Source organism: Penicillium roqueforti (genome assembly GCF_015533775.1).
Source record: "Penicillium roqueforti strain LCP96 04111 chromosome Unknown scaffold_12, whole genome shotgun sequence".
NCBI classification, from domain to species: domain Eukaryota; kingdom Fungi; phylum Ascomycota; class Eurotiomycetes; order Eurotiales; family Aspergillaceae; genus Penicillium; species Penicillium roqueforti.
Window position 1 is genome coordinate 167,656 of NW_024067576.1, and position 26,239 is coordinate 193,894.

The 26,239-nt window shown below is 48.4% G+C and overlaps 9 protein-coding genes across 9 annotated transcripts; 4 read left to right on the forward strand and 5 right to left on the reverse strand.

Annotated features, from left to right (window-relative positions):
* Positions 1 to 65: 65 nt before the first annotated feature.
* LCP9604111_5203 (putative MFS multidrug transporter) lies at positions 66 to 1,945 on the forward strand (the record flags this gene model as incomplete). The annotated part of the gene is made up of 5 exons (XM_039072988.1): positions 66 to 1,099; positions 1,153 to 1,277; positions 1,328 to 1,440; positions 1,500 to 1,629; positions 1,680 to 1,945. The coding sequence occupies 5 exons, from the start codon at positions 66 to 68 to the stop codon at positions 1,943 to 1,945; spliced, it is 1,668 nt and encodes a 555-aa protein (XP_038928665.1).
* A 674-nt stretch (positions 1,946 to 2,619) lies between these two features.
* LCP9604111_5204 (Zn(II)2Cys6 transcription factor domain-containing protein) lies at positions 2,620 to 4,971 on the reverse strand (the record flags this gene model as incomplete). The annotated part of the gene is made up of 5 exons (XM_039072989.1): positions 2,620 to 3,538; positions 3,591 to 4,070; positions 4,125 to 4,615; positions 4,694 to 4,861; positions 4,915 to 4,971. 5 exons carry the CDS (start codon positions 4,969 to 4,971, stop codon positions 2,620 to 2,622), a joined length of 2,115 nt encoding a protein of 704 aa, XP_038928666.1.
* Positions 4,972 to 5,282: 311 nt separating this feature from the next.
* LCP9604111_5205 (PHD finger protein) lies at positions 5,283 to 6,220 on the forward strand (the record flags this gene model as incomplete). Its single annotated transcript, XM_039072990.1, has 3 exons — positions 5,283 to 5,445; positions 5,496 to 5,518; positions 5,564 to 6,220. The coding sequence occupies 3 exons, from the start codon at positions 5,283 to 5,285 to the stop codon at positions 6,218 to 6,220; spliced, it is 843 nt and encodes a 280-aa protein (XP_038928667.1).
* Positions 6,221 to 7,070: 850 nt separating this feature from the next.
* LCP9604111_5206 (glycoside hydrolase family 92 protein) lies at positions 7,071 to 9,718 on the forward strand (the record flags this gene model as incomplete). The annotated part of the gene is made up of 6 exons (XM_039072991.1): positions 7,071 to 7,221; positions 7,277 to 7,309; positions 7,361 to 7,470; positions 7,526 to 8,343; positions 8,397 to 9,080; positions 9,139 to 9,718. The coding sequence occupies 6 exons, from the start codon at positions 7,071 to 7,073 to the stop codon at positions 9,716 to 9,718; spliced, it is 2,376 nt and encodes a 791-aa protein (XP_038928668.1).
* Positions 9,719 to 10,031: 313 nt separating this feature from the next.
* On the reverse strand, positions 10,032 to 11,036 carry LCP9604111_5207 (uncharacterized protein; the record flags this gene model as incomplete). The annotated part of the gene is made up of 5 exons (XM_039072992.1): positions 10,032 to 10,115; positions 10,168 to 10,365; positions 10,418 to 10,792; positions 10,885 to 10,910; positions 10,961 to 11,036. 5 exons carry the CDS (start codon positions 11,034 to 11,036, stop codon positions 10,032 to 10,034), a joined length of 759 nt encoding a protein of 252 aa, XP_038928669.1.
* Positions 11,037 to 11,783: 747 nt separating this feature from the next.
* On the reverse strand, positions 11,784 to 12,200 carry LCP9604111_5208 (uncharacterized protein; the record flags this gene model as incomplete). Its single annotated transcript, XM_039072993.1, has 2 exons — positions 11,784 to 11,999; positions 12,069 to 12,200. 2 exons carry the CDS (start codon positions 12,198 to 12,200, stop codon positions 11,784 to 11,786), a joined length of 348 nt encoding a protein of 115 aa, XP_038928670.1.
* A 312-nt stretch (positions 12,201 to 12,512) lies between these two features.
* Positions 12,513 to 14,613, reverse strand: LCP9604111_5209 (DUF3405 domain-containing protein; the record flags this gene model as incomplete). Its single annotated transcript, XM_039072994.1, has 5 exons — positions 12,513 to 12,602; positions 12,652 to 13,486; positions 13,538 to 14,150; positions 14,201 to 14,418; positions 14,474 to 14,613. The coding sequence occupies 5 exons, from the start codon at positions 14,611 to 14,613 to the stop codon at positions 12,513 to 12,515; spliced, it is 1,896 nt and encodes a 631-aa protein (XP_038928671.1).
* Positions 14,614 to 15,174: 561 nt separating this feature from the next.
* On the reverse strand, positions 15,175 to 17,989 carry LCP9604111_5210 (putative GTPase activating protein (Evi5); the record flags this gene model as incomplete). Its single annotated transcript, XM_039072996.1, has 4 exons — positions 15,175 to 16,489; positions 16,557 to 16,913; positions 16,969 to 17,576; positions 17,642 to 17,989. The coding sequence occupies 4 exons, from the start codon at positions 17,987 to 17,989 to the stop codon at positions 15,175 to 15,177; spliced, it is 2,628 nt and encodes an 875-aa protein (XP_038928672.1).
* A 2,477-nt stretch (positions 17,990 to 20,466) lies between these two features.
* LCP9604111_5211 (DNA topoisomerase 2) lies at positions 20,467 to 25,970 on the forward strand (the record flags this gene model as incomplete). Its single annotated transcript, XM_039072997.1, has 3 exons — positions 20,467 to 20,544; positions 20,611 to 20,940; positions 21,009 to 25,970. The coding sequence occupies 3 exons, from the start codon at positions 20,467 to 20,469 to the stop codon at positions 25,968 to 25,970; spliced, it is 5,370 nt and encodes a 1,789-aa protein (XP_038928673.1).
* Positions 25,971 to 26,239: the final 269 nt, after the last annotated feature.

Genomic DNA, 26,239 nt, shown 5'->3' on the forward strand with positions numbered 1-26,239 from the left:
CTGGTCATTTTGGGTTCTATTCTGCTCAGAGCTCTTGAATTGCTTTTTTCAGATACATCACTACAATGAGTCACTACGAACACCCTTCCTTCGATCAAGATCAGCCAGATGGAGATGTGGAGAAGCAGGATGACAGTGATGGAGTCTGTTCTGCTGGGGGCACTCGTAAGGCCAGCCGAGCGCAAGGGAGTGCAGGTGGACGGGTTAGTGGAGATGAAAGAGATGAGTTAAAAGAATGGGAGTGCTACGACAAGCTAGGGTATTCCTTTTCCTGGTGGAAAAAATGGACTATCATCTCCGTCATCTTTGCTGTCCAAACGTCCATGAACTTCAATGCCAGTTTCTATGCCAGCAGCATCAGTCTGTACGCGACACACTTCAATATCTCAGAGCAGGCCGCACGTGTTGGTCAGATGGGATTTCTCGTTGCTTATGCATTTGGTTGCGAGTTTTGGGCGCCCTTCAGCGAAGAGTTTGGTCGATGGCCAATAATGCAGCTCAGCTTGTTCTTCGTCAATATCTGGCAGATCCCCTGCGCCCTGGCCCCTAATTTCGGCACTATTGTTATCTGCCGCATTCTCGGGGGTCTATCCTCTGCCGGTGGTTCTGTAACTCTCGGGATGGTAGCAGATATGTGGGAGCCAGGTGACCAACAATATGCCGTGGCCTTCATTGTGCTATCATCCGTGACAGGCTCGGTCATTGCCCCAGTCGTCGGAGGCTTTGTGGCAACCTTCCTTGACTGGCATTGGAATTTCTGGATCCAGCTGATCCTTGGAGGCTTCGTGCAGATATTGCACTTCTTCGTTCCAGAGACCAGGTGCAGCATCCTCGTCACCAGAGAGGCTAGGCGAAGACGGAAAGATGGGGATATGGTATGGAGTGGTGACGAGCTGAAGCAAACTCGTATGTCCTTCCGCTGGGTCTTCATGGTTTGGGTCCGCCCATTTATTATGTTCGCGCGGGAGCCTATCGTCTTGTTCCTCTCTCTCCTCAGCGGTTTCAGCGATTCTCTCATCTTCACTTTCCTCCAATCGTATACGCCGGTATACAAGCAATGGCACTTCAATACGATTACAACTGGACTTGCTTTCCTCCCGTGAGTACCCACAACCTTGAATTTAGACTAATTCTGATAATCTGATCATACAGACTTTTGGTGGGCTATCTCATTGCCTATGTTTCATTCATTCCATGGATTTATCGGGATTGTAAGAAACGAGAGAGAGACCCAGATGCTCTTCAGCCAGAAGCTCGTCTTTATTGGTTGCTATATGGTACGTATTCTCAAATCTGGTTCATTGGTCTCATCACTCACTCGCAACAGTGGCTCCTCTGTTGACAATTGGTCTATTTGGATTTGCGTGGACTAGTCTCGGTCCACCTCATGTCCATTGGATTGCGCCTATGATCTTCTCAGCCTTGATAGCCATTGCTAATGTAAGTCATGAAACCTCTTACCCCACGATACAAGACTGACAAGTTATTCTGTGATCAAGTATGCTATTTACATGGCCACAATTGACTACATGATTGCCTCGTATGGTCCATATGCTGCCTCGGCCACGGGAGGAAATGGAATGGCGCGTGATTTCCTGGCTGGTATTGCAGCGATGTATTCAGTGCCCAGTAAGTGAGCATAATTCCTACAACGGAATATCCACTGACCACAAATACAGTGTATACAAACATGGGTACAACGCATCACCTTGAATGGCCTTCTACTTTCTTGGGCTTCATGGCAATTCTCTTCACCATTCCAATATACGTGTTCTATTGGGAAGGTCCTAGGATTCGAGATATGTCACCATTCGCGCAGACCTTGGCTTCTGACAGAAAGAAGGCTGGCCGCAGGGTTTCTTCTTGTGGTTCCGGTGATCCAGATCCCGTTGAAAGGTATCTTTCTGAACGGTCATCACAAGCGACCAGAACCAGATCCGGTTGAAAGGTATCTGACATGTTCCTCGAAATAATTCTATGTCTCTAGCTTGCTGTGGTTTGGGCTGAGATTTGCATCAGAACGGCGGAAAGAAAGAGTATGAAATCACTGACACAGGATATAATTGGTTTCATTGATTTCTATCTTAAAAGCTTCTCTTTGGTGACATTTTTCGTGCTGATCTTCGTTTCTGTTGCGTTGGCCTTCATCACTGCACTGCTAAACTGGGAAATATTTTTGTATTATTTTTGTTTTGATATAATGTTACAATGGACTTTATTCTGGGATATACTTGCTGTCGCACACTTACGCTTGATGCAAGAATGCCATCATCCCATCATGCCCTAGAGTAGGGGCGATTAAGTATGTCACCAGGGCATAAATTTCTCATTGGATATAAGCCAGCGTAATTAGTATGGTATCCTTAGTATATTACTGCACTTCAAAATTACTACCTGGCAACATTAACTAGTGAGAGGGTTATGGCTTATGACTGCCCAATGGCATATAGTCGCCCGTACTAGAGTCATGTCATAGCTAATTCGGAAATAATTCCCGATGCAGCACCAGCAGCGATATTTACTTTGTCCACAAGGGTGTTTGAAATTAAATATAGGGTATAGACGTTTAGATACAGTACAGTTGATGGCTCGCAATGTAGAAACGGAAATCAAGTAAAATCATTGATTCCAAGAATCCTGGAGTTTTCGAATGGCATATTCAGTAGTCCAACCCAAATCAGCTTCGACGCCCCGTAGCAGATCAACAATAATCTGATGTTCCTCGGGATTTTCAAGACACTGCCCGACAGCGACGAGAAGCGGGACCATGAATATGCGAACTCCACCCTGGGGGCGACCCAATGCAATGCCGCTGACTTCACGGGCACGGAATTCGACCTCTTTCGTGACCTCCCGGTACCCCTGTAAGCGGTCAAAGGCTGTGGACGGTGCACTGATCACATCTGCCGGACGATTGAGCAATAATGCGATGCGCCCGAAATGGTAATGTTGCATGGCAACAGCACAGGTTGTCAAGCCATGGAATATTTCAGGGAACGACAAGTAACTCCCTTCGGCAGTCTTTGATAAATCCTTGGGGCGTTCGATCCGCACAGAAGAACGGAACGTTTCTGGCACATTTTCAAACCATGTTTGAAATTCGAAAGATATTTTGAGCCAGGTATCTGTGTCCGGATACGGCAGTTGGGTGGCGTTTGTTGTTGTGCCTTCGGGTGAGGCTGCCGGCGGAGATCCTGTCCACTGCGCAAGCTGTAATTGTTTAGACCTGGCGAGGAAGTTGATGACTTTCGTGACAAGCCAAATTAACCCGTTAGCAGCCTGATCTTCCTGCGATAGAGTTGACCCGTTCCGGATAATATGGAAGGATTTCTGGTCGTTGATTGAAATTCCTGCTGCCCGCCAGAGGGGCAGGTTCTCTGGGTCGAAATGTGTAGGTGAGCGGGTAAAATAAGAACCGAGATAGTCTTGGCGGGCGAAATTCCAGAAGGCAGCCCGAATACCATGAGAAAACAGGGCGGATGATGCCGAATGTAAACTGAGAAGTGACTCAAACAAAGGGCCAATGCGAGCAAGTTGCCTGGGGTCTAATGTTAGTAATAGAACAGCAACCGCTAACAAGCATCTCTTACATGTGCCATTCGTCCCCGGGCATATCTAAAAGCCTGTACATGGTAAGAAGCGTAGCAGACGCCAACAGCTCCTCTGTCTTTCGAATGATCGCCATGTCGTTTGGATCTTCACTCGCGGGCTTCATGGTCGCTTGAGTCTGACGGGAGCTGATCCATCGACCAACGATCTCAAAGGGGGATTCCAAGATGGCTGAGCTAGACACAGTGGTATAGCCATCGGACGTGAGGTTATTCAGATCCGAAGCTCCTAGGTAATAGTAATTGGCAGCTTTGAGGAACCAGTCAACTTGAGTTGCGTTTGGATAAGTTTCTGTAGTCGCAGGGCTCGTGAACATTCCACCCGTGGAAGCCTTGACCCCTTTCAAGCGAGCTAGGTGTTTGGCTGCTAGCGCTGCAATAGCGTACTTCACGGACAGATTGCTGATGGCTCGAATAGGAACATGAACGGTAAAGAATTTTTGAGAATCGGACAAATCTAGCCTATTGTATTATCAATACGCTGCACACGCCAAGGGAAATGTCAGTAATACGAACCATGGACCTATGACCTCCGAGTAATGTCGAGTGAGGAACGCGATCTCGTGTTCAGTTCCAGTCATGAGCTCCGAGAAAATATCCTGGAATTCATCTTTTTCACTTCGATGTGATGAGCTTTCGGAGATGACCCTTTGGTAATCGGGGCCCTTATGTGGAATTGGGGTGTAGGTGTTATCAAATGTTGGGAAACCTCCTGCGGCCGCAGTTGGTGAGATTGACTTATATATTGTGTTTCTTGAAGATTCGCTGCCTTCCTCGATGCCAGAGATGGAGTTGTGAATAGAGATAGCTGGGCTTTCTGGGGCATGCATTGTTGTTTGCTGGATACTCCCCATAGCAACCTCTGGGCGGTTAGAAGGACCAGGCATTTCTACTATCATGGAGTCATCTCTCGAGTCCATCTGAAAATGAAGAGCCGGATTATCTTGCTCCTGAGGTTGATTCCATTGCAAGGTCTGCTCATTAGGTCCTACTTGTGAGCTTTTTGGCTGTGTCGGGTCTGATATCAGCTCTGCGGGGACGTATCACAAAGCATGAGTGCTTAGGCAGTTGGCAGTTTGACCTACTTTGTTTGAATTGAATGCAGAGTTTGGCCTTGAATGAGGCTCCTGATATGGAGCATAGCGGCGCCTTACTGTGGCTCCCTGATCGATGAATTTGCGGGTCTGAACATACCCCGGGCATTCTACCCCCGCGGTGGTGCACCGCTGACAATGAGGGCGAGTCTCATCACACTGCCCCAAGTTAGCGAAAATCTGCACATCCAAGTTCAAGAAGTCGAACTAACTTTGAGATGCCTCTTTTTGCAACGCTCGCATGCCTTGTTAGATGGCACCCCAGGCATTGTGGGTTGCGTGCCAGTATCGCGATTTCCAGGGCTTAATGCTCAGTTTTCGAGGTCATGGGAGAAGCTCTGCGTTGCGTCGTTATAACACATACAGCTACTTCACATTTCGAAAATACATCAGGCGAGGACGCAATCCCAGGGCAACAAATCTAGAATGAATGATGCAAGGTGCGGCCAAGGCCCGCGGGCTGAAGGGGGGATGACATAATATCCCGGGAATTTCTCGCTTGGAACTCGGAATTTGGCGACCTTTTTCCCTTGTACATCCTGTCGTCACTTGCTTCTTTTCTACAAAAAAATCATACACCATGTTGCGAACACCGTCAATTCTCGTTGATAGACAATATGACACATCTTCCCCATTGATCCGGTATATTGAAGGCCACGATCGGATACGTTGGGGCTCAATATCTTCAACACAGCCGGTTCTTTCAGGACCAGAACAAATCCGCGTATATCGCGAATGGATTGGTGTGTCACCATATCAAATTGACTAGTGAATCTGGTAACTAATTCTGCAGATGCTGGGAGACCTCATAATATAGTATGTTGGGAGTGCCGTCTCCCCGACAGTCTGATTGGTTGCCAGACCTGCTGTAGGTCCTACCATACAGCATGTTTAATGGATGTGGTTCGCTCTGCAAATAACTTCCATTGTCCATCTTGCCGGGCAAGAGCTTGGGATCGTACACCACCCCAGTTCCCCGTGCCATCTCCAACCCCAAGCACTGGAGGGACCCCAAACAGCCATTCAGACACGTCATCTGTAAACATTTCAATTCGTCGCGATAGATCGCCAACAGCATCACGGGGTAAATCCTCAACGGCCTCGGGGATGATGCATCCCCCTACTTTGAACCGTATTGATGAAGTCAATGCTCGCGGTATGCCAACTGAGGTATATCCTATTGCAGAGATGTACCCTCGGCTTCTGGAATATCTAGCGTTACCAGATGCTGAGACAGATCGCCATGCCCAATCGTCACAGTTCAAGCATCAACTGGGAATGGCTATGAAAGAAATTGAATCATATCGGGCATCGATGCGAGACAAGACGAACATCCGAGAGGACTATTCACGATTACAGCGCGAGAATGCACAAATCAAAGCGTATCTTGATTCCAGGGACTCACCGCGAGAGTCTAGTATTCCCAGCCCTTCGACAGTTCCACACAGCATCATCTCAAAACCGGTGTCTGAACAAAGGGTGAAGGCTTGGGACAGCCTTGCTATTGACATGTTTTGACTGTTCGTGTCTGGCTGCACGAAGCATTTTGACGTATACTCAACGAGGAAGTTGAAGTAGTGATGAAGAGTTACAACTGCAGCAAAAGAACAAGCATTGAATGTCCTGAACCCTCGATTCACCCAACACGATCACTTTCAATGGTCTCGATATTTGCCGAACATCTTTTTTCGACGTTCTAGATGCATGTTGGAAACCGTGCATTTCGCCGAAAAGTTCCCGACCGGTCGTAATTTGATCATGTCACCGTCACGCTCTCCATTTTTGATATAATGGCGCGGAGAAGGTTACATGAAGTGAAATTGCTCTCGAAATGGACGAATCAACCTCTGGAGAGACTGCGTTCCCCGCATCTCGGGGCAATTGGCGTCCCCTCAACCTCAACGATCGACAAGTCAGGAACCCGGTCATTGTGGAACTCGGTCATTATCAAGTTTCTTATTGGATTTTTCAACCGTCTTCTCTCCGTATCTTCGGGTTTTCGCTCCTTGACCTCTTCCCAGGCGGGGAATGAGCGTGGCAGGGTGTATTCTGGGACCAGATACGGCAGATGTGACACCATTTCGGTCGAGCGTCGATGCAACATCCACTGGGGAATTGCTCCCGCATTTCATTTTGGCCTAAGTGCAAGGAACCAAGGAGGTGACTGGCAGTTTCCTAATTTTTCCTCATTTCCCTCGAAGGGTACTTCGCATGCCGATCTGGCCCGGAATGCTTCCCCCGCGACTTATTGCCAATTCCTATAAGGAGCTTGAATTCCGTGGAACGCGTCTTTTCTACGTCTGAATTGTAACCTGGACAGCTTTTGGATTATTCTTGTGTATGGCTGTAGATAGTCTCTGGATCCATTATGCTATCACAGCATCACTCCCTCCACATGTGCATCTTCAATGGCATCGTAACAGCCCTATATGCATCCAACGTGATCGCCGCAAAGCATTCTTCGGATGACTTTGACGTCTTGAAATATGTCGATCCTTTGATTGGCACCGCGAATGGAGGTTTGTCTTGAATATGACGAGCATTTTTGTCAGCAAAGGCTGACAATTCTTACAGGCCATGTATTTGCGGGTGCGACTTTGCCATTTGGTAATTCATACGATACCCTTTGTTTTCATTTAACATGGCTAACAAACGCAGGTATGGCCAAAGCGGTGGCGGACACTGCAGGCGAGAATCAAGCTGGTTTTGCTTACGATACGGAGGTTGTGACCGGATTCTCACACATGCATGATTCTGGGACTGGTGGTGTGAGTTTTTTGTAGACTCTCGGAGAATATGCCCTGTATCTGACTGATTTCACAGTCCCCGTCAATGGGAAATTTCCCTATCTTCGCTCAAGGAAATTGCCCGCATGACGATATTAACCAGTGCAAATGGCAAAAATCGGACAGAGCAGCTGTCTGGGACAAAGAGTCTCCTGAAGTTCGTCCAGGATACTTCAGCATATCATTGGCGAATGGGGTCCATGCGGAAATGACAGCCACAAATCGATCTGCTCTATATCGGTTCACGTTCAATGAAACCTCTAGCCAGTCGCTCAGTCCAGTGATTCTTCTGGATTTGATGGATTTACCTCAATCTCGAACAAGTGGAAGTGCCGACGTGGACAGATCGACTGGGCGTCTCACGGGAAGTGGCACTTTCAGCCCGAGCTTTGGTATTGGCAGTTACAAGTCATATGTTTGCGTTGATTTCAAAGGAGCAGAGCTTCGTGATACAGGCATCTGGGAGAAAAACCAAGCAAACATCAGCAGTCGGTCGCTGACACTCGGGTCTGACACATCATCCACTCTCTCGGCTGGTACATTTGCCAGATTCCACGCCCCCAAAGACAGCAGTATTCTCGCTCGCGTTGGCGTTAGCTTCATAAGTGTTCAACAGGCCTGTGAGAATGCGGAGCGAGAGCTACCCGACTTTGACTTCGAAGGTACCGTTTCCGCTGCTGAATCTGCTTGGCGAAAGAAATTGGATGTCGTCTCCGTGGATGCAGATGGAGTTTTACCAGATTTACAAACAGTCTTCTGGAGTGGAGCATACCGAGCACTCATCAGCCCGCAAGACTATACTGGCGAGAACCCTCTTTGGGAAAGTGACGAGCCATATTATGACAGCTACTATTGGTGAGCAATCCCCGATTCGAAACAGATGACTAGCATGCTAATGATACGCCCAGTATATGGGATTCTTTCCGCAGCATTCATCCACTGCTGACCCTGGTTGATCCTTTCTCACAATCCCTTATGATACGCAGCTTGATTGATACCTATAGACATGAAGGGTATCTGCCTGATTGTCGCATGTCGCTTTGCAAGGGATTCACACAGGGCGGGTCCAACGCAGATGTGGTTATGGCAGATGCGTATCTTAAAAAGGTTCCAGGCATTGACTGGGACACTGCATATGAAGCTGTTGTCAAGGATGCAGAGGTAGAGCCCCAAAATTGGGATGTGGAAGGCCGCGGTGGCTTGCGGAGTTGGAAAAATCTCGGCTATATTCCTTTTGATGACTATGACCCTGATGGCGAAGGTACGCACACGCGGAGTATATCACGGACGGTGGAATATGCCTACAACGACTTTTGCATTGCCGAGATGGCACAGGGCATGGGCCACCAGTCCGACTATGAGAAATATACGAAACGGTCTGGAAACTGGGTCCACATGTTCAAACCCGACCAAAAGTCAAGCATCAAGGGGGTTGATACCAACTTCACCGGATTCCTACAACCTCGATACACGAACGGCACATGGCGCTACCAGGACCCGATCTTGTGCAGTCCTCTCTTAGACTTCACCGGATGTTACCTCAATCCCGATGGCCATGAGACTTATGAAGGTAGTGCGTGGATGTATACCTTGTGGGTGCTCACTTGTATTTTATACTTCTTGAACTCGAAACTAACGCTTTACTTACAGCTATGCCCCCCACGACATGGGCGCTCTTATCAAGACACTTGGTGGTGCCGAATCCTTCACCTCTCGACTAAGCTATCTCCATGACTCTGGTTTGCTCTACGTGGGAGATGAACAAGCCTTTCTACCCGTATATCAATTCCACTACTCGGGACGGCCAGGTCTCTCGGCAAAGCAGAGCCATTTCTACATTCCATCCCAATTCAACACAACAGTCAATGGTATCGCCGGTAACGACGATAGCGGAGCTATGGGATCATTTGTTGTCCTGAGCATGATGGGCATCTGGCCAGTGCCGGGTCAGGACGTTTACCTGATCACTCCGCCCTATTTCAAAGAAGTCAGCATTCGAAACGCCCTCACTGGAAAGGTCGCGACTATCCGCAATATCAATTTCGATCCTAGTTACAAGTCCATCTATATCCAGAGTGCCAAGTGGAATGACAAACCGTGGACAAAGAATTGGATTACCCATGACTTTTTCGCTGAGGGTGGTGTTCTTGAACTTGAGCTGGGACCTAAGGAAAGTGAATGGGGAACTCAGATTCAGGATCTCCCGCCGAGTTTGAGCGATTATCAATGAATAGTCGATCTGAGGAGCAACTGTGGTGAGAGAGTGGCATTTCGAGATTGTTGGCCTCTCTGATAAGCAGGTTACTTTTATCAGTATATTTTATCAGTATATTCACGACTTGACACTATGAACTATATCTCTTTTTGATGTCTTTTATACTGCTTTTTGAAAGATTTTGATACTATCATTGGAAGACTGTATAAACCATACTGCATCTTCAGCATAACTAGTACTTGTAAAGTAAGAGTGGATATGAAATAATACTACCTGGCAATGTTGACTAATGAGAGTCCTACTTAGTCGTCATCGTAATTCGCTGAACCTAAGGCAAAGTGTATCCTCCATCAATAATGAGGTTTGCACCTGTCATATAGCTAGACGCATCTGAAGCGCAGAACACGTAGGCCTAGATAAGATTGTCAATTGGTTTCTAGGGAACTAGATTTGTGGAATCGTACCCCCTTCAACTCATAAGATTCGGCCATTCTCTTGGCGGGGATCAAGTCTAGCCACTTGTCGCGCCATTCTTTGGGAAAGGTGAACAGAATTTCGGTAGCGATGTATCCAGGGGAGATGCAATTGACTCGGCAGTAGTCAACCCACTCGACAGACAAGCACTTGGCGAGCTGAACAACTCCTGCCTTAGACGCATTGTACTATGCGAGGATTAGCGACATGAAAAAGGAGTCTTTCCAATAGAGAACATACCGCCGATTGCTTCTGTGGAAGATTGACCAGAGTCGCGCTGGCAGAGGCCGTGAATATAACATTTCCATGACCCTGTGACTTGAAGATCCGGCCGGCAGCTTGGGCAGAATAGAAAGCACCATCAAGATTGACCTTCATGATCTCGTGCCATTGATCGGGGGTGTAGTCTTCGGCGGCAGTGTTCGAGGCAATCCCAGAGTTGACGACCATGATATCAAGCTTCCCGAAATCCTTCGCGACCTGCTGCACAACCGCCTCGATCTCAGACTGGACGGCAACATTGGCTTTATACGCTGCTGCGCGTACGTTGTTAGTAGATGCAATCTCGGATGCGACTGCATCAGCGGCATCGAATGTGTAATAGATCAAGGCGACCTTTGCACTTTGTTAGTTTGATTGTTTTGTAGCATCAGGTACTCCGTAGTGTGACTTGCATTTGCACCCGCTTCGGCCAACGCTCTCGAGACTTCAAGACCAATTCCACGGGCGCCTCCTGTAATGAAGTGTTATTCGAGAGACCTTTATAATTGGGAGCTACCGTACCAGTCACAACTGCGACCTTGCCCGTGAGGTCGAATGCCTTCATAACATGCTGGTTTGGGGGTTGTGCGAGAACCATTATGTCGTATTGGCTGTTGCCCGCACTCGAGATAATAGGATAAACTCAATCGAAGATTAACAGAGAAGGGAGGAGCTGAGTCTGAAATGTCCCTCTTAATCCCCGCATCTGTTCAGCTCTGACGTGTCTCCAACCATTGTGGCTTCCTCCTGCAGCTAAATCCAGTCTAACCCTGTTGAAGGTAATTCCTGGCGAAAGCGACTAGACGCTGATGATTGGAACGCCCTGTCTCACTCGATGTCCACTGAGACTTTTATTTTTTTCGATGTTTTCGGTTGTTGGTTCACTTTCTCGTTGTTCTGATTTGAACCGTTTGCACAGCTGGGTGACGTGGTTGGGTGAGAGGCATTGAGATGTCGATTCATTTTCTTGAGTCCCTTGAACAACTGCTTGTTCTCTCTGTTGAGCTCATAAGCCCAGAGGAGAGTGAGGGCTTCGTTTGACTTTGTATTTTCCATTGTCGAAGATGGGGCTCGGAGAGGTGGAGAGGAAGAGAAGGGGAGCTGAGGACTAAGAAAGGGAAAAGGAACAAAGACACTAGAACTACCTAGAAGAATACAAAGCCATCGATTAATTAATTATTATTCTTCTAGTGAATTTACTGACTTCAAATAATTAGGTCTCTACTTTATCTCCATTTCATAGAGTATAGCAAAAAAAAAAGAGGTGCTAGACTTCATGTGCTTTGTATCTGATCAAATATCAAGAAGACACCGAATGCTCAAAGATGTTGTTCGGTTTCTCTCCTTAATCACTCATCGTGTCACATTCGTCCTCGGAATCGACTTCGGTCTGCTTGGTCTGAGCCTTGCAGTCATCATCCTTGTCCTTGATCGCTCGAGTATCGTCATCACTCCTGGTGGAAGCTTCCATTTCATCAAGCTTCTTTCTCAGGCGATCTAGTCTCATTCTAGCAGCATGGTTCGTGATGCCAAAGTGTCTAGCGACGGCTGGGGCATCAACCTGTAAGTTGATATTGTTAGGATTCATGGCCAGATGTTCAAGTGAGGCCGAACAAAAGAAAATACCAACCTGAACACCTGAGATCTTATGGCAGGCCCACAGGAACAAGAGCTGCTTTTTCAAATCGGAATCTCTAGGTTCCTTTGGCTTGGATGGGCTTTTTCCAGCCTTTGAGGCTGGGGTTGATTTAGTTGGAGCCATTTGAAAGTGTAATAACCAGGTATGAGCTCTTTGAGTGTGATAAGTGAAGTTGTGGGAGAATAGATAATAGTAGTGAAGTCGAGAATGAACAAGGAGAGGAAGTGAGAGAGAGATCGAGTAGGAACCTTTATATTGGCATCAATAGCAAACAACTAAGAAAGCATGTCTCTCTCAACTTACATGGATAAGTACAAACAGAAGGAAAGTACATTTAGACACTTTGATCCTCTATAATATATACATTATTCTATCAAATTGGGGTATATTACCATAAAAACAGAAAAAGTCATTTGAAAACGCTCAGGTGAAGAATCAAATGCCCTTTGTCTTTACAGACTCGAGGTTCTTGACTGGATGTAGAAAGATAGGAGGAAGGCAGAGTCGAGGGTTGTTCTTCTCCCACTGCACACGATTAGCATCAGAATATGTCAAGACAAGAGCAAGAACTCACCTCTTTGGCACCGTCATAGCCCAACCAGGCTCTGTATAGCTTCTCCGAAAACTCGGAGTTGAACATAAACGTCGTATTGTATATAATATTATCGTGCTGACCCCAGCTCCAGATGCTGTCGAGCCCAGCGTTGACCTTGCCAGGTTCTCCCGGGTTGACATGACGGTTCAACTCCTCAGGATCCCATTTGGCATCATGGTAAATCGGTTGAGGAATCTGGACCGCTTTCAAGCCATAGTACAGAGCCCAGGATATAGGAGACATCTCGGACGCGAGACCAACCCCGGACTTCACCTTATCCTTATGCAACATGCCGAGAAGTCGCGCCGAGATGCGAGACATTGCTACAACAGCGGCCCAGCGTGGGGTCTCTTGGTCTTGAGGGAAATTGAAGACACGGTCACGGAAAGGCCAGTCTGTACCAACTGGGTTGAAATGAGGCAGCCAGGTGATCAGATCGGCTTCCTCACCCACACCCCAGCTCCCTGGCTCATCTTTTGGGTATGGTACAGGGGGGATAATAGCTTGCCCTTCGATGTCGATTCCTTCCGCGGGATGAGGGCCCCAAACACTGCTGTTGTCATGGCCAGGCATTTCCTGATCCACCTTCTTCACAAACTCTTCCCAGGTGCCATGAACAGCAGGCATATAGAAGTGAGAGTTGCGCTCCCACAGATACTTGCGTGGCTGCTGTTTCGCAAACTCTGTTGCCTTGTGCAAAAGGTCGTACATATGGCCGGTATACCGCGAGTCCATCTCGAACTGCCACACGTAGTCATACTGAGGGTGTAGTCGTGAGAAGATCTGTGTGGGCTGGAAATACTGCAGTATAGCTCTAATAGGGTGTCAGTAGGGGCATGTCTAGCTCTGAAGGGCCAACACATACACATGAACATCAATCCCAGGATACCAGTCATTCAACATTTCCTCGTTAAACCATACCGCCAGGCTGCGCAGTTCCTGCGGCAAATGTTTTGCCTTGAATGCCTTCCAGGCGGCATAATCGGTCTCTTCGGGCAATTTCTCGCCCTGGCAGTCGATCAGGAGAATAAGCTCATATTCTGCACCTGAGTAGAGTGACAACTCCATCAGCATGGATCGAATGTGATACAAGTCATTCTCGGTGTATTTCATGCCGATCCAAGAGCGCAATATAACGGCTGTCCGGGGGACGGTCTTGTCTGTTTCATTCAGGTCCTCGCGAGGCTGCACATCCGAATCTAATGATTTGTAAAGAGCGAGTATCTTCCCTTCGGATGGTTGCGTGCGATAGCGAATACTATTGCGCTGCAGACAATCATTTTGCAAATTGGCCCAGTCCACCTGCTCCCAGTTTATTTCAGCGGCCTCGTTGGAACCGAATGTACCATTCCAATTGTGGGTTCGAGTGGTCTTGCCCTCGAGGAAACCATATGCACCATATCGGGAGTAGCGATCGGCGCAGAGACTGTTGTTCAAATTCCACGACTCATACGATCCAAAAGTGGGAGTTGGGAAATCTATTTGACGATTAGTTCCCCGTCGGCTCTTCAAATCTTCCTCTTCGCACCTGAAGTATTCCAGCGAAACCCGCTCATCATCATATCTTCATCTTTGCGGCTCAGGAGTCGTCCTTGGGGCCCAATACACGGCTGGTACGATCCCTTTGACGTCGATTTCCATTCCGCACTATCATAGTGTGGATAGGGGTCATTGATTAATTGGGCCGAAATTCGAGATTGAGTGGCGTAAGCGCTCGGGAACGGATCAACGGGTTGTTCTGTAGGGCTGATACAGATCAGAATGGACCAAGGGAGACGAGAAAAGAGGGATCTTCAATTACTTTGATAGCTTCACACGCAACGGAACTACTAGAGCTTCTCTGGAATAGGGAACAATAAAAAACACCAGGCACAGGGCGGCGATAGCGAAGCAGCGCCTTGGAGAACCGAAAAACTTCCGCAGCGCCACGAAGAAATCCATTAGAATGTGCAAAATCTACAAAGATGCAAAACATTAATCTGGGAGCCTTGCAAGTTTTGTAGCTCTTGAGAATCCCCCAGGGCTAGTGGCTTGGCTCGGCTTATGGGTTCTATCGTGTGTGTTGGGCCAATCGTAGAGAGAGACCAACGCGTGTAGACCGACAGACTCCGAGCCAAGAGAATAATGAGCAGTGTAAAGGACAGTAGAGATCATTCCTATGTTACATTCTTTGGTCTCAATTCATGCCCTTCAAGGTGTTTCCATAAATTAATGACCTTACCTTGACCGGCGTGACATCTCGGATCCCGCCGGATCTGCTTATGTTGATCTTCGTAGCCCTAATTTTATGTGCTCGTACTCGTACTCGTCTTAATAGGGATAGTGATCGCTAGGCACATCCATATGTACTCAAATACTAAACTAACAAGATCGATAAAAACCATAGCTCCAATATCAGCCCACTTGACATATGAAAAAAAAAAAAGAAAAACGCATATATCAAACAGGCATTCCAATATGCTTACACGTATCGCATCTCTTCCAAAATCATGGGGTTTGATGTCAGTCAGTCGCAGTTCGCCGACCCCATCCACTGAAGAACCCCCCACCAGTGTTATTGGGTGGGGCATTGGCCAAGCTGATCCGCGACTGCGATACTCCAACAAAGGAATGGCGGGTTTCAATAATATTTACCCCCTGGGAGGTCTTGAGCATTCTCCGCAATGAATCGTACTTGCCTTTTACTTCCTCAAGCTCTTGCCGAGCAACTGCCTCGGCCGTCTTGGCAGTAACCAACTCCATCAGCAACGTCTCTTCGGCGGCAGGTCTGTTATTCTCCGTCGACAAAACGGTCTGGAGACCCAGGCTGCTTGTCCGTCTGTTATAAGTGGGGCTTTTTGTGGAGCTGGTGCGGGAGAGCTTGAACTCGCGCAGACCACTAGTGGGAGATTGAGACTCGCCAGACTCAATCGCAGAATACGTTGTGTCTAGCGGCGTTTCCGATATAGGAGTTTTGAGGATCCGCAGCTCCCGGTTCATACGCTCGAGCCGCTGTCGCTCCCGATACCCGTCTTGAATCCGGCCCCGAGCTTCTCGTAATTGCTCTTTGAGGGACGAGTTCTCCTGTTCAAAATCGTCGATGCGCCGGGTGAGGTTCAAGCAACGACCGGCTTCCACCTCGTGCATTTCCTTCCATCGAGCAACATCGTCATTGAGCTGGAGCTTGGTCTGGGTGATTGAAATACGCTTCGGTTGGACGGATTCAAAACGTGCTTCGGCTTTCGTTACTAACTCGGCCGGTTGTGTCTCAGCCGGCTGTTCTCTAATTTGATTCAACATCTCCTTGGCCAGGGTGTGGTCTTCCTCTCGCTCTTCTCTCTCCTGTTGCAGTTCACGTGTGAGGTTAGCTTGTTGGCGTTGAAGATCGCTGAGGGCCATCAGAAGTTCTTCAATCTGGGTATGGAGGTCGCGGTCTTTGTGATGTGAAGACATGGTGGATTTCGCGCGCGGTTTTTGATTATCGACGCTAGCTACAGGCGCTGATAGTTCGGTCGCAGCAGTACTTGCGTCCGACGTAGTTTCAATAGAGTTGAGAGTGGAAGTCAGGCTCTGCTTGGAGGTAGAGCGACGAATGTTCTGACTTGACGGGCTACTATTCGGACTGAGTGACTTGACCGAATTGTGGGAGTTTGATGAGCCAGCCCATAACCGCCCAAGGAAGCCAGATGCCGTTGCCTGCATCTGCGGAAAGGAGGGTCCGGAGGGTGAGCCTTTCGATTGGTTATAGCTGGCTTCAAGCTTTTGGAGACTTTCATTCGTCACGAGAGAGGTGAGAGACACGAAGTCATTGACGAGATCATCAGCATTGAAGGCGTATCTGAATATCAGGGGTTAGCCGAGTTCTTTGTTTAGAAGATGTGCTTTGTGCAATGTCCAAAACTTACGTGTCCCACAAGCTTCGAGATAATAATAGTTGCATCACATCCTCGAATTCGCTGCAAGCCAAAATTCTCTTTTCGTTGCGTTGCATCAGAGAAAGCGCAACTCGCATCAAAGTCTCGCATGCGCCTTCCAAAAAGATAACATCATAAATTCGGAGAAGCATAGGGAGCGGACAAGCCACCGCAAAGAATGAGAGGAACCACTGCGATACGTAGACCGGCTCAACGTGCAGTGCTTCGAGATGTTGGAACAGGACCGGCCTGTGCCGTGCCAAAAGATTTTGGAATTGATAAACATGAAGGTGAAGACCCGAAAGATCTGGAAGATAGCAACTTCGCAGGTTATAGTGATCCATGAGGCTACAATATGTCATTAGTACTTCTCCAAGTCATATCATCGCCCAAGGAGACTTACCGGACAAGAACACAAAAGGCCTCCGCATCTGTCATGTGCATGAGCAGGGGGCCCACCACGAATCCAAGACCTTGACAGTAGCCAATCTTAGTATCGTACAGACTAAAACATCGCAATACACGGCCGAGCATTTGTTGACCCTCGCCGTTCGGGTCGCGAAACATTGCAACATTGGGAAAGCTGCGACCAATATCTTTTCCGATCAGCCCGTCGTACGGACTGCTTTCGCCCGAAAGCCTTTGGAATTCATTCAATAGATGAGGATCGCGTGCGCCCGCTAGGCTAGGCCACACAACTCCTCGCAATGGCGGAGGAACACCCCCTTGGATCTTATTCGAGGTCAATGTCGGCAAACGCTGGGCAGTCCGGTGGTAATCGGCAACCAGTGCAGCCCAAAACTCCAACTCGGTCATTGGAGGAGGGGGTAACTGCGAGTATCGCAGCTCTGCCCGAGCGGGATCCCGAATGAGTCGCTTGATATGGTGTAGTGACTCGGAGCGGGACTGCCGCTGGTATTTGTCATGAGGAACCTCGGATATCCCCGATTTGGGGTTGGTCACCAACGCATTGTTTTCTTGTTCGAGTCGAGCGAGGAGCAGGGCTGTGGACTAAAATTAGGCCAAGAATGTTAGCACTCATTCTAGAATTCCGCGAAAAAGCTTGTCACACTTACTTCATCGGACCCCTCTCCACGCGGTTCTTGTTCTTCTGTCTTATCCAGCTTCTCCCAATTCACCTCATTGTCAAACATTTCCTTAGTCTTTCCCGCCTTATCTGCGCTTGTGGTTTCGGGAGTCGGGGTGGTCCTCGCTGCGTCCCGTAATGGCATTGGCCCAAAGGAATCCTCACTCTCCTTCTCGAGATGAGTCATCTCCACTGGGGTTGGAGGAATTTCAAGAGTGCGCCAATCCGGTTGGGTGTGCTCTGAACTGGACTGGTTATCGGACAACGCGACGGTGACCATTGAGTCATGGTTCGGCGCGTAACCAACGCTCGAAGATGTTGGCTCGAAACCTTCCATTATTGTGAATATTGTGACGTGATTGAGAATCGAGTATGTGACTGGGGGTTGCAGGATGTAGACGCGTTATTGTTGACAATGTTGATATCGGACAGGGTTATTTTAGGCGGGTTTCAACTGCATTGCGGATCTCTTCACAATTTCGAGTATTCAAGAAAACGGATTCTTTCCAGCAGAAGTGGGACCTGGATATGATTCTAAACTTGTATCCAGTACAAGAAGAAAAGGCTGGAGAAAGAAAAAAGGGAGTCAGGAGAGATCCCACCTATTTCGTTAGCCCCCCTTTACCTTTCCCCTCGTGTAGTCTCGGCCCCGTCGATCATCCTCATACACCGACTGTTTGACCATTGAAATAGATAGATTATGGGATCTTGGAGGAAACGGCTACAGATATTGTGACTACGCTGTAAATTGTATGAATGTAGTTAAGAAGGGCCAATTCCATCGCTCTTCACCCATCAGAGTTCCCCGACATCAACCGAAATTGGTATCGGAGGGATTTCGAGTCCATTACGGAGTATTGCATGTTCCAATTATACATACATAGGACTCAGATACTTGAAGTCATCTGAATGTCTCAAGTTTAGTTATTTCAACTGCATATTGCCTGCAGGTACATAGTACAGCCTCTCATATTTGAAAGACCAAAGGCCAAAGGGGTACCGTCATTGTACACCGTTATATCTTTGATACATCAAAATATCCATCTGTAATCTTTCGTAGCTCTGATTGGTTGATATCTTAAATATAGCCGAATTGATTGGTCGCGCCCCTAGCGGAGATTGAAATACAATTACCACCCCTGGCTTGTCCGTTCACCTCAATATTGAGGCTGGCCAACGTTGTTGTACTTCGGACACCGTATCATTAACTCATTCGTAAATGACTTGACACAGACTTCTTTCTACCTATATTGTAGGTTTCTGAACCACCCCTGGGCCTCACACCATCGACTATTCCCAGAGATCCACAGAGTGAGGTCCATGCGGTCCGCCTGTCAGACCTGGGTGGTCTTCCAATCCACCTTTCGAGGTTTCAAGGAGTTTCTCGGATATGTTTTCAGAGTGGCGTTAATGGCTGTCTATATTCATCCAGAACTCCGTACCTGTATCCACTAGAAAGAATTTCGGGATGATAGAATGACGTGTCATAGCATATGACTTTAACCAACTACATAACTAGTGATAAAGAGGGATGTGCACTGTGGGCAATCTGGTCTCCCTAGACAAGACCAGGGGTGATAGGGTGGTAGGGTGATAGAGAGAATACCAGGGGTTGCTCTAGAATAATAATGGAAGGTGGAAAGTGGAAAGTGTCTGTATTGCAGTCTTACAGTGTTCGTTGTAATTTCTAAACATCCAATCTTCTCCAAGCGCCCGGACAAGCCGAACAGTTGATGAAAATGAGTTCGCGTCGATCGGGGATAGTGTAAGCCCAATGACACTGTGCAACGAGGCATGTGCAAGCACAGAGGCCAAGTCGCGAGGTCAAATATTGGAATAATCATGACGTTCTGCAATACAGAACTATCAGCGATTAAACTGATAAGAACAGATACTACACTTGATCTAAGCCAGAGGCAAAGAGAGCTGAAGAAGAAGGAAAAGAAAAGGAAGTTCTGGGGGCAGGGCCACCTTCTTATAGGTATCCTAAGGGCGGTCGGTTTATGCCGCTATTCACACATGAGACAAACAACGACATATGCTCGCTTAATTGAATATTTAAATGGTAACGTGATGATAGAGATAATCAATGTTGATAAGGTAGATAGCTGGATACCATAGGCAAGGATATCTCTTTGATGTGTGTTACTTATTGGTAGTGACAGGCACACAATGTGTCCTCATAGTCACTTTATATCAAGTACAACGCTATGGATATGGGAAATTTAAGCCTCACCTACCTATATCCTAGAGGGAGAAATAGATTCTAGTCAGATCTGACATTTGAAGGAGTCTAGTTACTCCATACTTGCTCTGGTTTCACCCACATTTAGACTCAACTCCGTATTGGCGCTAACTTCATTGTGACATTTGGGTAAACGACAGGGATGTCATGTCAGAGATACTAATCATGCAGTCTATAAATCTGTAGATAGCTATTTCTATCTCATCTTCTGCGAATTGGAACTGCCTGTTTTCCCTCGTTTGTTTGTGAATTGCCTATTTGGGTCACATTTACAGGCGGTGAGGAAGAATTATCATCCGAGTGGTTACAAACTGCCCACCGCCCCCTGTCAGTCGCGACTTCCCCGGGCAAAAAAACAACAGGCGCTTCCCCTCCGCGTTTTATCTCATTTCTCCTCTTTTGCCTCTCGCTTTAATCATTTCCGACTTGAGCATGCTGGAGCTTCATTGATTCGCTCTTTGGCATTGAAAGATAGCGTCATTCGTTCGCTTCAACTCTGAGGCCTGACTTGGGCTCTTTCCTTCCCCCGTAGCGCTCTATCACCCTCCATCTAATCACTCACTTCTATCATGGATGACTCTATGAACGAAGACTCGGTCTTCGATGATGATGGAGGCAGCTCTGACTTTGCCCCTGAGCCTGCACCGGTATGAACTTTCATCAATATACTAACACCAGACTCAACTTTGATTGCTGACATTATACGTCCCCAGAAACCCAAACCCAAGGCGGCCCCTAAGAAAGCTGCTGCCAAACCCGCCGCTAAAAAGACCACTCAGACAACACTAAAGGTCAAGCCTGCTGCAAAGGCAGCTGCCACTAAGAAGAAGGTTAAGGCGGACAGCGAGGACGAAGTGTCCGATATTCAAATGTCCGATGCGGATTCTCTGCTCTCCCATACCCCTCCAAAGGCCAGGAAAACGGCTGCGCCCAAGAGAGCTGGCTCAAAACCTCTGGCCGATGTTGAAAATGAGTCTCACGGAGGAGACACTGCTGCCGACAGCGCGAGTAAGAGTGTGAATGCATCTGATAAGTACCAGAAAGTAAGTCCCCTACAGCTTCTAACATGGTATAATTTTGGCCGAATACTTATATCAATTCCTAAACGCAGCTCACCCAACTTGAACACATTATCAAACGTCCCGATACCTACATTGGATCCACCGAACGCACCACGCAGCAGATGTGGGTGTACAACTCCGTAACCGAGTCGATGGAGTACCGCGATGTCTCTTTCGTCCCCGGTCTCTACAAAATCTTCGACGAGATTGTGGTCAACGCCGCCGATAACAAGCACAACGACGAGAACATGAGCGAGATGCGGATCACCATTGACCGCGAGGCCGGTGAAATCAGCGTGTGGAACAACGGACGTGGTATCCCTATTGAGATACACTCCAAAGAGAAGATCTACGTACCCGAACTTATCTTCGGCCATCTGCTTACTTCCTCCAACTACGACGATAGCCAACAGAAGGTGACTGGAGGTCGCAACGGCTTCGGTGCCAAGCTTTGTAACGTCTTCTCGACAGAGTTCAATCTCGAAACCCAGGACTCCCGTCAGAAGAAGAAATACAAGCAAACATGGACCCAGAACATGACGAAGATGGGCAAGGCAAAGATTACAGATGCCAAGGGAGATGATTACACCAAAGTCACTTTCAAGCCAGACTTTGCCAGGTTCGGTATGGATGGCATCGACGACGACTTCGAAGCCCTTGTCAAGCGCCGAGTCTACGATTTGGCAGGTACGGCCAATGTTGCTGTCAAGTTAAACGGCACACGCGTCCCCATTCGCAGTTTCCGAAAATACATGGAAATGTACACCAAAGCCATTCGCAAGGAGCGCGGTGATGATGGTCCTCCCTCCAAGGATGAAATTATTACATGTAGCCCTGACCCTCGATGGGAGATTGGTTTTGCCGTTTCGGATGGTTCATTCCAACAAGTCTCGTTTGTCAACTCGATCGCGACAACCTCAGGCGGAACGCACGTCAACTACATCGCCGATCAGATTTGTACCCGCTTGTCCGACCAGGTGAAGAAGAAAAACAAGTCTGGAGCAACTCTGAAGTCAGCGCAGATTCGGAACCACATCTTCATTTTTGTAAAGGCCTTGATTGTCAACCCGGCATTCACCTCCCAGACCAAGGAACAATTGACGACAAAGGCGAGTCAGTTCGGTAGCAAATGCCCCCTTGATGAAGATTTCTATAAGAAGGTCTTGAAGACTGAGGTTATGTCAAATATTTTGCACTACGCGGAGCAAAGGGCCGACCAGATCTTGAAGAAGGGTGATACCGGCCGACGCACGCGTATGAACAACCCGAAGTTGGTCGACGCCAACAAGGCTGGTACAAGAGAGGGTCACCACTGCACCCTCATTTTGACTGAGGGTGAATCAGCCAAGGGATTGGCCATGGCAGGCAGAGCAGTCGTTGGGCCAGACTTGTTTGGTGTTTTCCCCCTGCGCGGAAAGCTTCTTAATGTCCGCGATGCTTCTTTTGACCAAATCTCAAAGAACGTGGAAATTCAAAGCATCAAGAACTTCATTGGTCTGCAGCACAAGAAGGAGTACACCGAGACCAAGGGACTGCGATATGGCCATCTTATGATCATGACTGATCAAGATCACGACGGTAGTCATATCAAGGGTTTGCTCATCAATTTCCTTCAAGCGCAGTTCCCTAGCTTGCTCAAGATTCCTGAGTTCCTCATTGAGTTCATCACTCCTATCATCAAGGTTTGGAAGGGTGACCCAAAGAACCCGACCAAACAGAAATCGTTCTTCACCATGCCCGAACATGACGAATGGCGTGAAGCCCACAAACACGAACGCGGCTGGGAACACAAGTACTACAAGGGTTTGGGAACCAGCACCACAGAAGATGCACAGGTTTATTTCCGCGACCTCGATCGCCACCTCAAGGAGTTTCACACCATGCAAGACGGTGAAGCCGGACTCATCGAGCTGGCTTTCTCCAAAAAGAAGGCTGATGAGCGTAAAGAGTGGCTTCGTCAATACAAACCTGGCACATTCCTGGATCATTCAGTGGCGAAGATCACATACACCGACTTCATCAACAAGGAGCTCATCCTGTTCAGTATGGCGGATAACCAACGCTCGATTCCTTCCGTTGTCGATGGATTGAAGCCCGGTCAGCGCAAGGTGCTTCACACCTGTTTCCGTCGCAACTTGAAGAAGGACATGAAGGTAGTTGAGCTGGCAGGCCATGTATCCGGAATGACAGCCTACCACCACGGTGACGTCTCCCTTCAGCAGACTATCGTTGGCCTTGCTCAGACCTTTGTTGGCTCCAACAATATCAACTGCCTGGAGCCTAGTGGAAACTTTGGTAGTCGACTTCAAGGTGGTGGCGATTGTGCCAGTGCTCGTTACATCTACACTCGCCTATCTCCCTTTGCACGCAAGGTCTTCCATATGGCCGATGAACCATTACTAACTTACAACGAAGATGATGGCAAGAAGATCGAGCCCGAGGTCTTTGTGCCCGTCGTCCCGATGATTTTGATCAACGGCGCGGATGGTATTGGAACTGGTTGGAGTTCTTCTATCCCCAATTATAATCCTGAGGATATTGTCAACAATCTCAAGCGCCTGATGGCTGGCGAGCCGACTCAGCCGATGCAGCCTTGGTTCCGTGGGTTCACCGGTGAGGTTGTAGCCGTCGGTGGGGATCGCTTCAAATTCAGCGGTATCATCAGGGAATGTGGTGATAAGGAGGTCGAGATCACCGAATTGCCTATTCGAACCTGGACCCAGGATTTCAAGGACAAGCTTGAGGATATCATTAAGGCTGAGAAGGTGCCATCCTTCATCAAGGATTACAGGGACTACAACACTCACACCAAGGTCCACTTCATCATCCAACTAGATGAGAAACACATGCAGGCTGCTCTGACTGAAGGCTTAGAAGAAAAATTCAAGCTGACCAAGTCGATTGCAACAACCAATCTAGTGGCTTTCGATCCCGAGGGCCGCATCACCAAGTACGCCACTGTCGATGACATTCTCAAGGAGTTCTATGTTGTCCGTCTCAAGTATTACGAGCGACGGAAGCAGTTCCAACTTGCCGAACTACAAAGAGATCTGGAGAAGCTGAGCAACCAAGCTCGCTTCGTGAAGATGATTATTGAAGGCAAATTAGTCATCTCCAAGAAGAAAAAGCCTGTTCTCATCACGGAGTTGAAGGAAAAGGGCTTCAAGCCCATTGCCAAGGTGGCTGAGGCCGCTAAGATGGGCGAAGATGAGCCTGTGGTAGAAGAAGGAGAAGAGGAGTTGGATGAAACTGACACTCAAGTGCTATCCAGCTCATTTGACTACCTTCTGGGTATGCCTATGTGGTCGCTGACCCAAGAGCGCGTGGACAAGCTCCTTCGCCAGATTGGCGACAAGGAAGCAGAAGTCGACGTCTTAATCAAGCTGTCCAAGGAGGACATCTGGACCCACGATTTGGAGGAGTTCATCAAGGAGTGGCGCTTCCAGCTTGAGGATGAGGACCGTCGCGCCCGCAAGGTGGCTAGCCTGGACCGTCGTGTCTCGACTAAGCTGGCCACTGGTGGTGGTCGCGCTGCGGCTTCGCGCAAGCGTAAGGTTGCTGCTGGTGGTGATGACCCAGACGACGAAGACTTCGGGGCCCCTAAGACAAAGAAGGCCGCCGCAGCAAAGAAAAAAGAGCAACCCAAAAACAGCTTGATGAATTTCCTCAGTCAACCTCCAAAATCAACCCCATCGGCCGCAGCAGACGGAACTGACTCGGACGATGAATTCAACATGGACATGGAGATACTTCCGAAGAAGAGCCGTGCTACCTCAAAGCCTAAGACTCTGCCTAAAGAAGAAGACGACTTTTTCGATATCGACAACATTCCCCAGACCTCGCAGGCATCAGCTCAGCCAGTTGATGATCCGATGGACGTAGATGTGGATGAGGTGCCAAAGCCCAAACCGGCAGCCAAAGCAGGGGCTAAGGCAGCGGCCAAACCGGCAGCTAAGCGAGGACCTAAGCCTAAGGCTAAGGTCGATGAGGATTCGGATGACGATTTCTTGGAGATTGCCAAATCCGAGGCTTCCAAGCCCGCAGTGCAGTCCTCTCGCGCTCGCAAACCTGTGAAATACTCAGCGCCTAGCGATTCTGACAGTGACAACGGTGATGATCTTCTTGGAGACGTCAGCATGATGGTCAAAGGCATTGGTGCTGACTCGGGCGCCGATTCTCGACAACTATTCTCGGAGCGCCCCCGTTCGGAAAGCAGTTCCAGCGTGAAGACTGCCGCGAAGTCTCCCAAGGTCAACGACGATTTTGATCCGGATGAGACTGACTACAGCAAGCTTATTCCTCAAAATTCCCCACGACGCTCCATCCAGGTCAAGCCCAAGGACGTCAAGCTCGATAACAACGATGAAGATGACGAGGAGGACCAGCCGGTCAAGACAAATGCTCGGGCCAAGGCTGCTCCCAAATCCAAAGCTGCCCTCAAGGTCGTCGATGATGAGGACGAGGAGGAGCCAGTCAAGACAACTGCTCGAGCGAAGGCTGCTCCCAAATCCAAGGCTGCCCCCAAGGTCGTCGATGATGATGAGGAGGACGACGACGAGCCGATCAAGCCGACTGCTCGGGGTAAAGCTGCACCCAGAGCTAAAGCTGCCCCGAAAGCCGCTGCTGCCACCTCGGCACCAAAGGCCCGTGGTCGCCCAAAGAAAGAGCCAGCTGCGACTCCGAAGCCCGCTCCCAAGTCTGCTCCCCCGGCTTTATCCCCGGCGGCCAATGCATATGGTTCTAAGCACAGCAAGGCAAGCAAGAGGATCGCGGATGATTATTCGGAGGATGACATCGACGCAATGGCTAATGACATTTTGGATTCCCCGGCGGGCAAAGTGAATGTGGATATTTCAGAGGACGACGAGCCGGCTCCCGCCCCCCGTCGCGCCGCTGCAGGCCGTCCTGCTCGTGGCGCCGTACAGCAGAAGAAGTCCTATGTCATTGAGGATGATAGCGATGAAGAAGTATCGGCTGATGACTTTGACGAAGACGAAGATGAGAGCGACTAAGTAGTGAAATAGTGAGGGTCGGAAGCCCATTTGCGATGTTCTGCTTTTTTTTTTTGCGACGCTCTTTATTCTGGTTTTTATTTTCTTTCATTTCCATGTCTTACTTTATTGGTATTTTATGGAGATCTGGCAGAGCCAGTGGATGCAAGGCGAATATGCGATGTTCAATCTTACTTTTCTATGCGTAAATCTTTCAACCGTAGCCTCGAATAGGCTGTTTGGAACTCCACAGTGTCAACTAATCCATCGAGGCCTTCAATTCTGTTTCA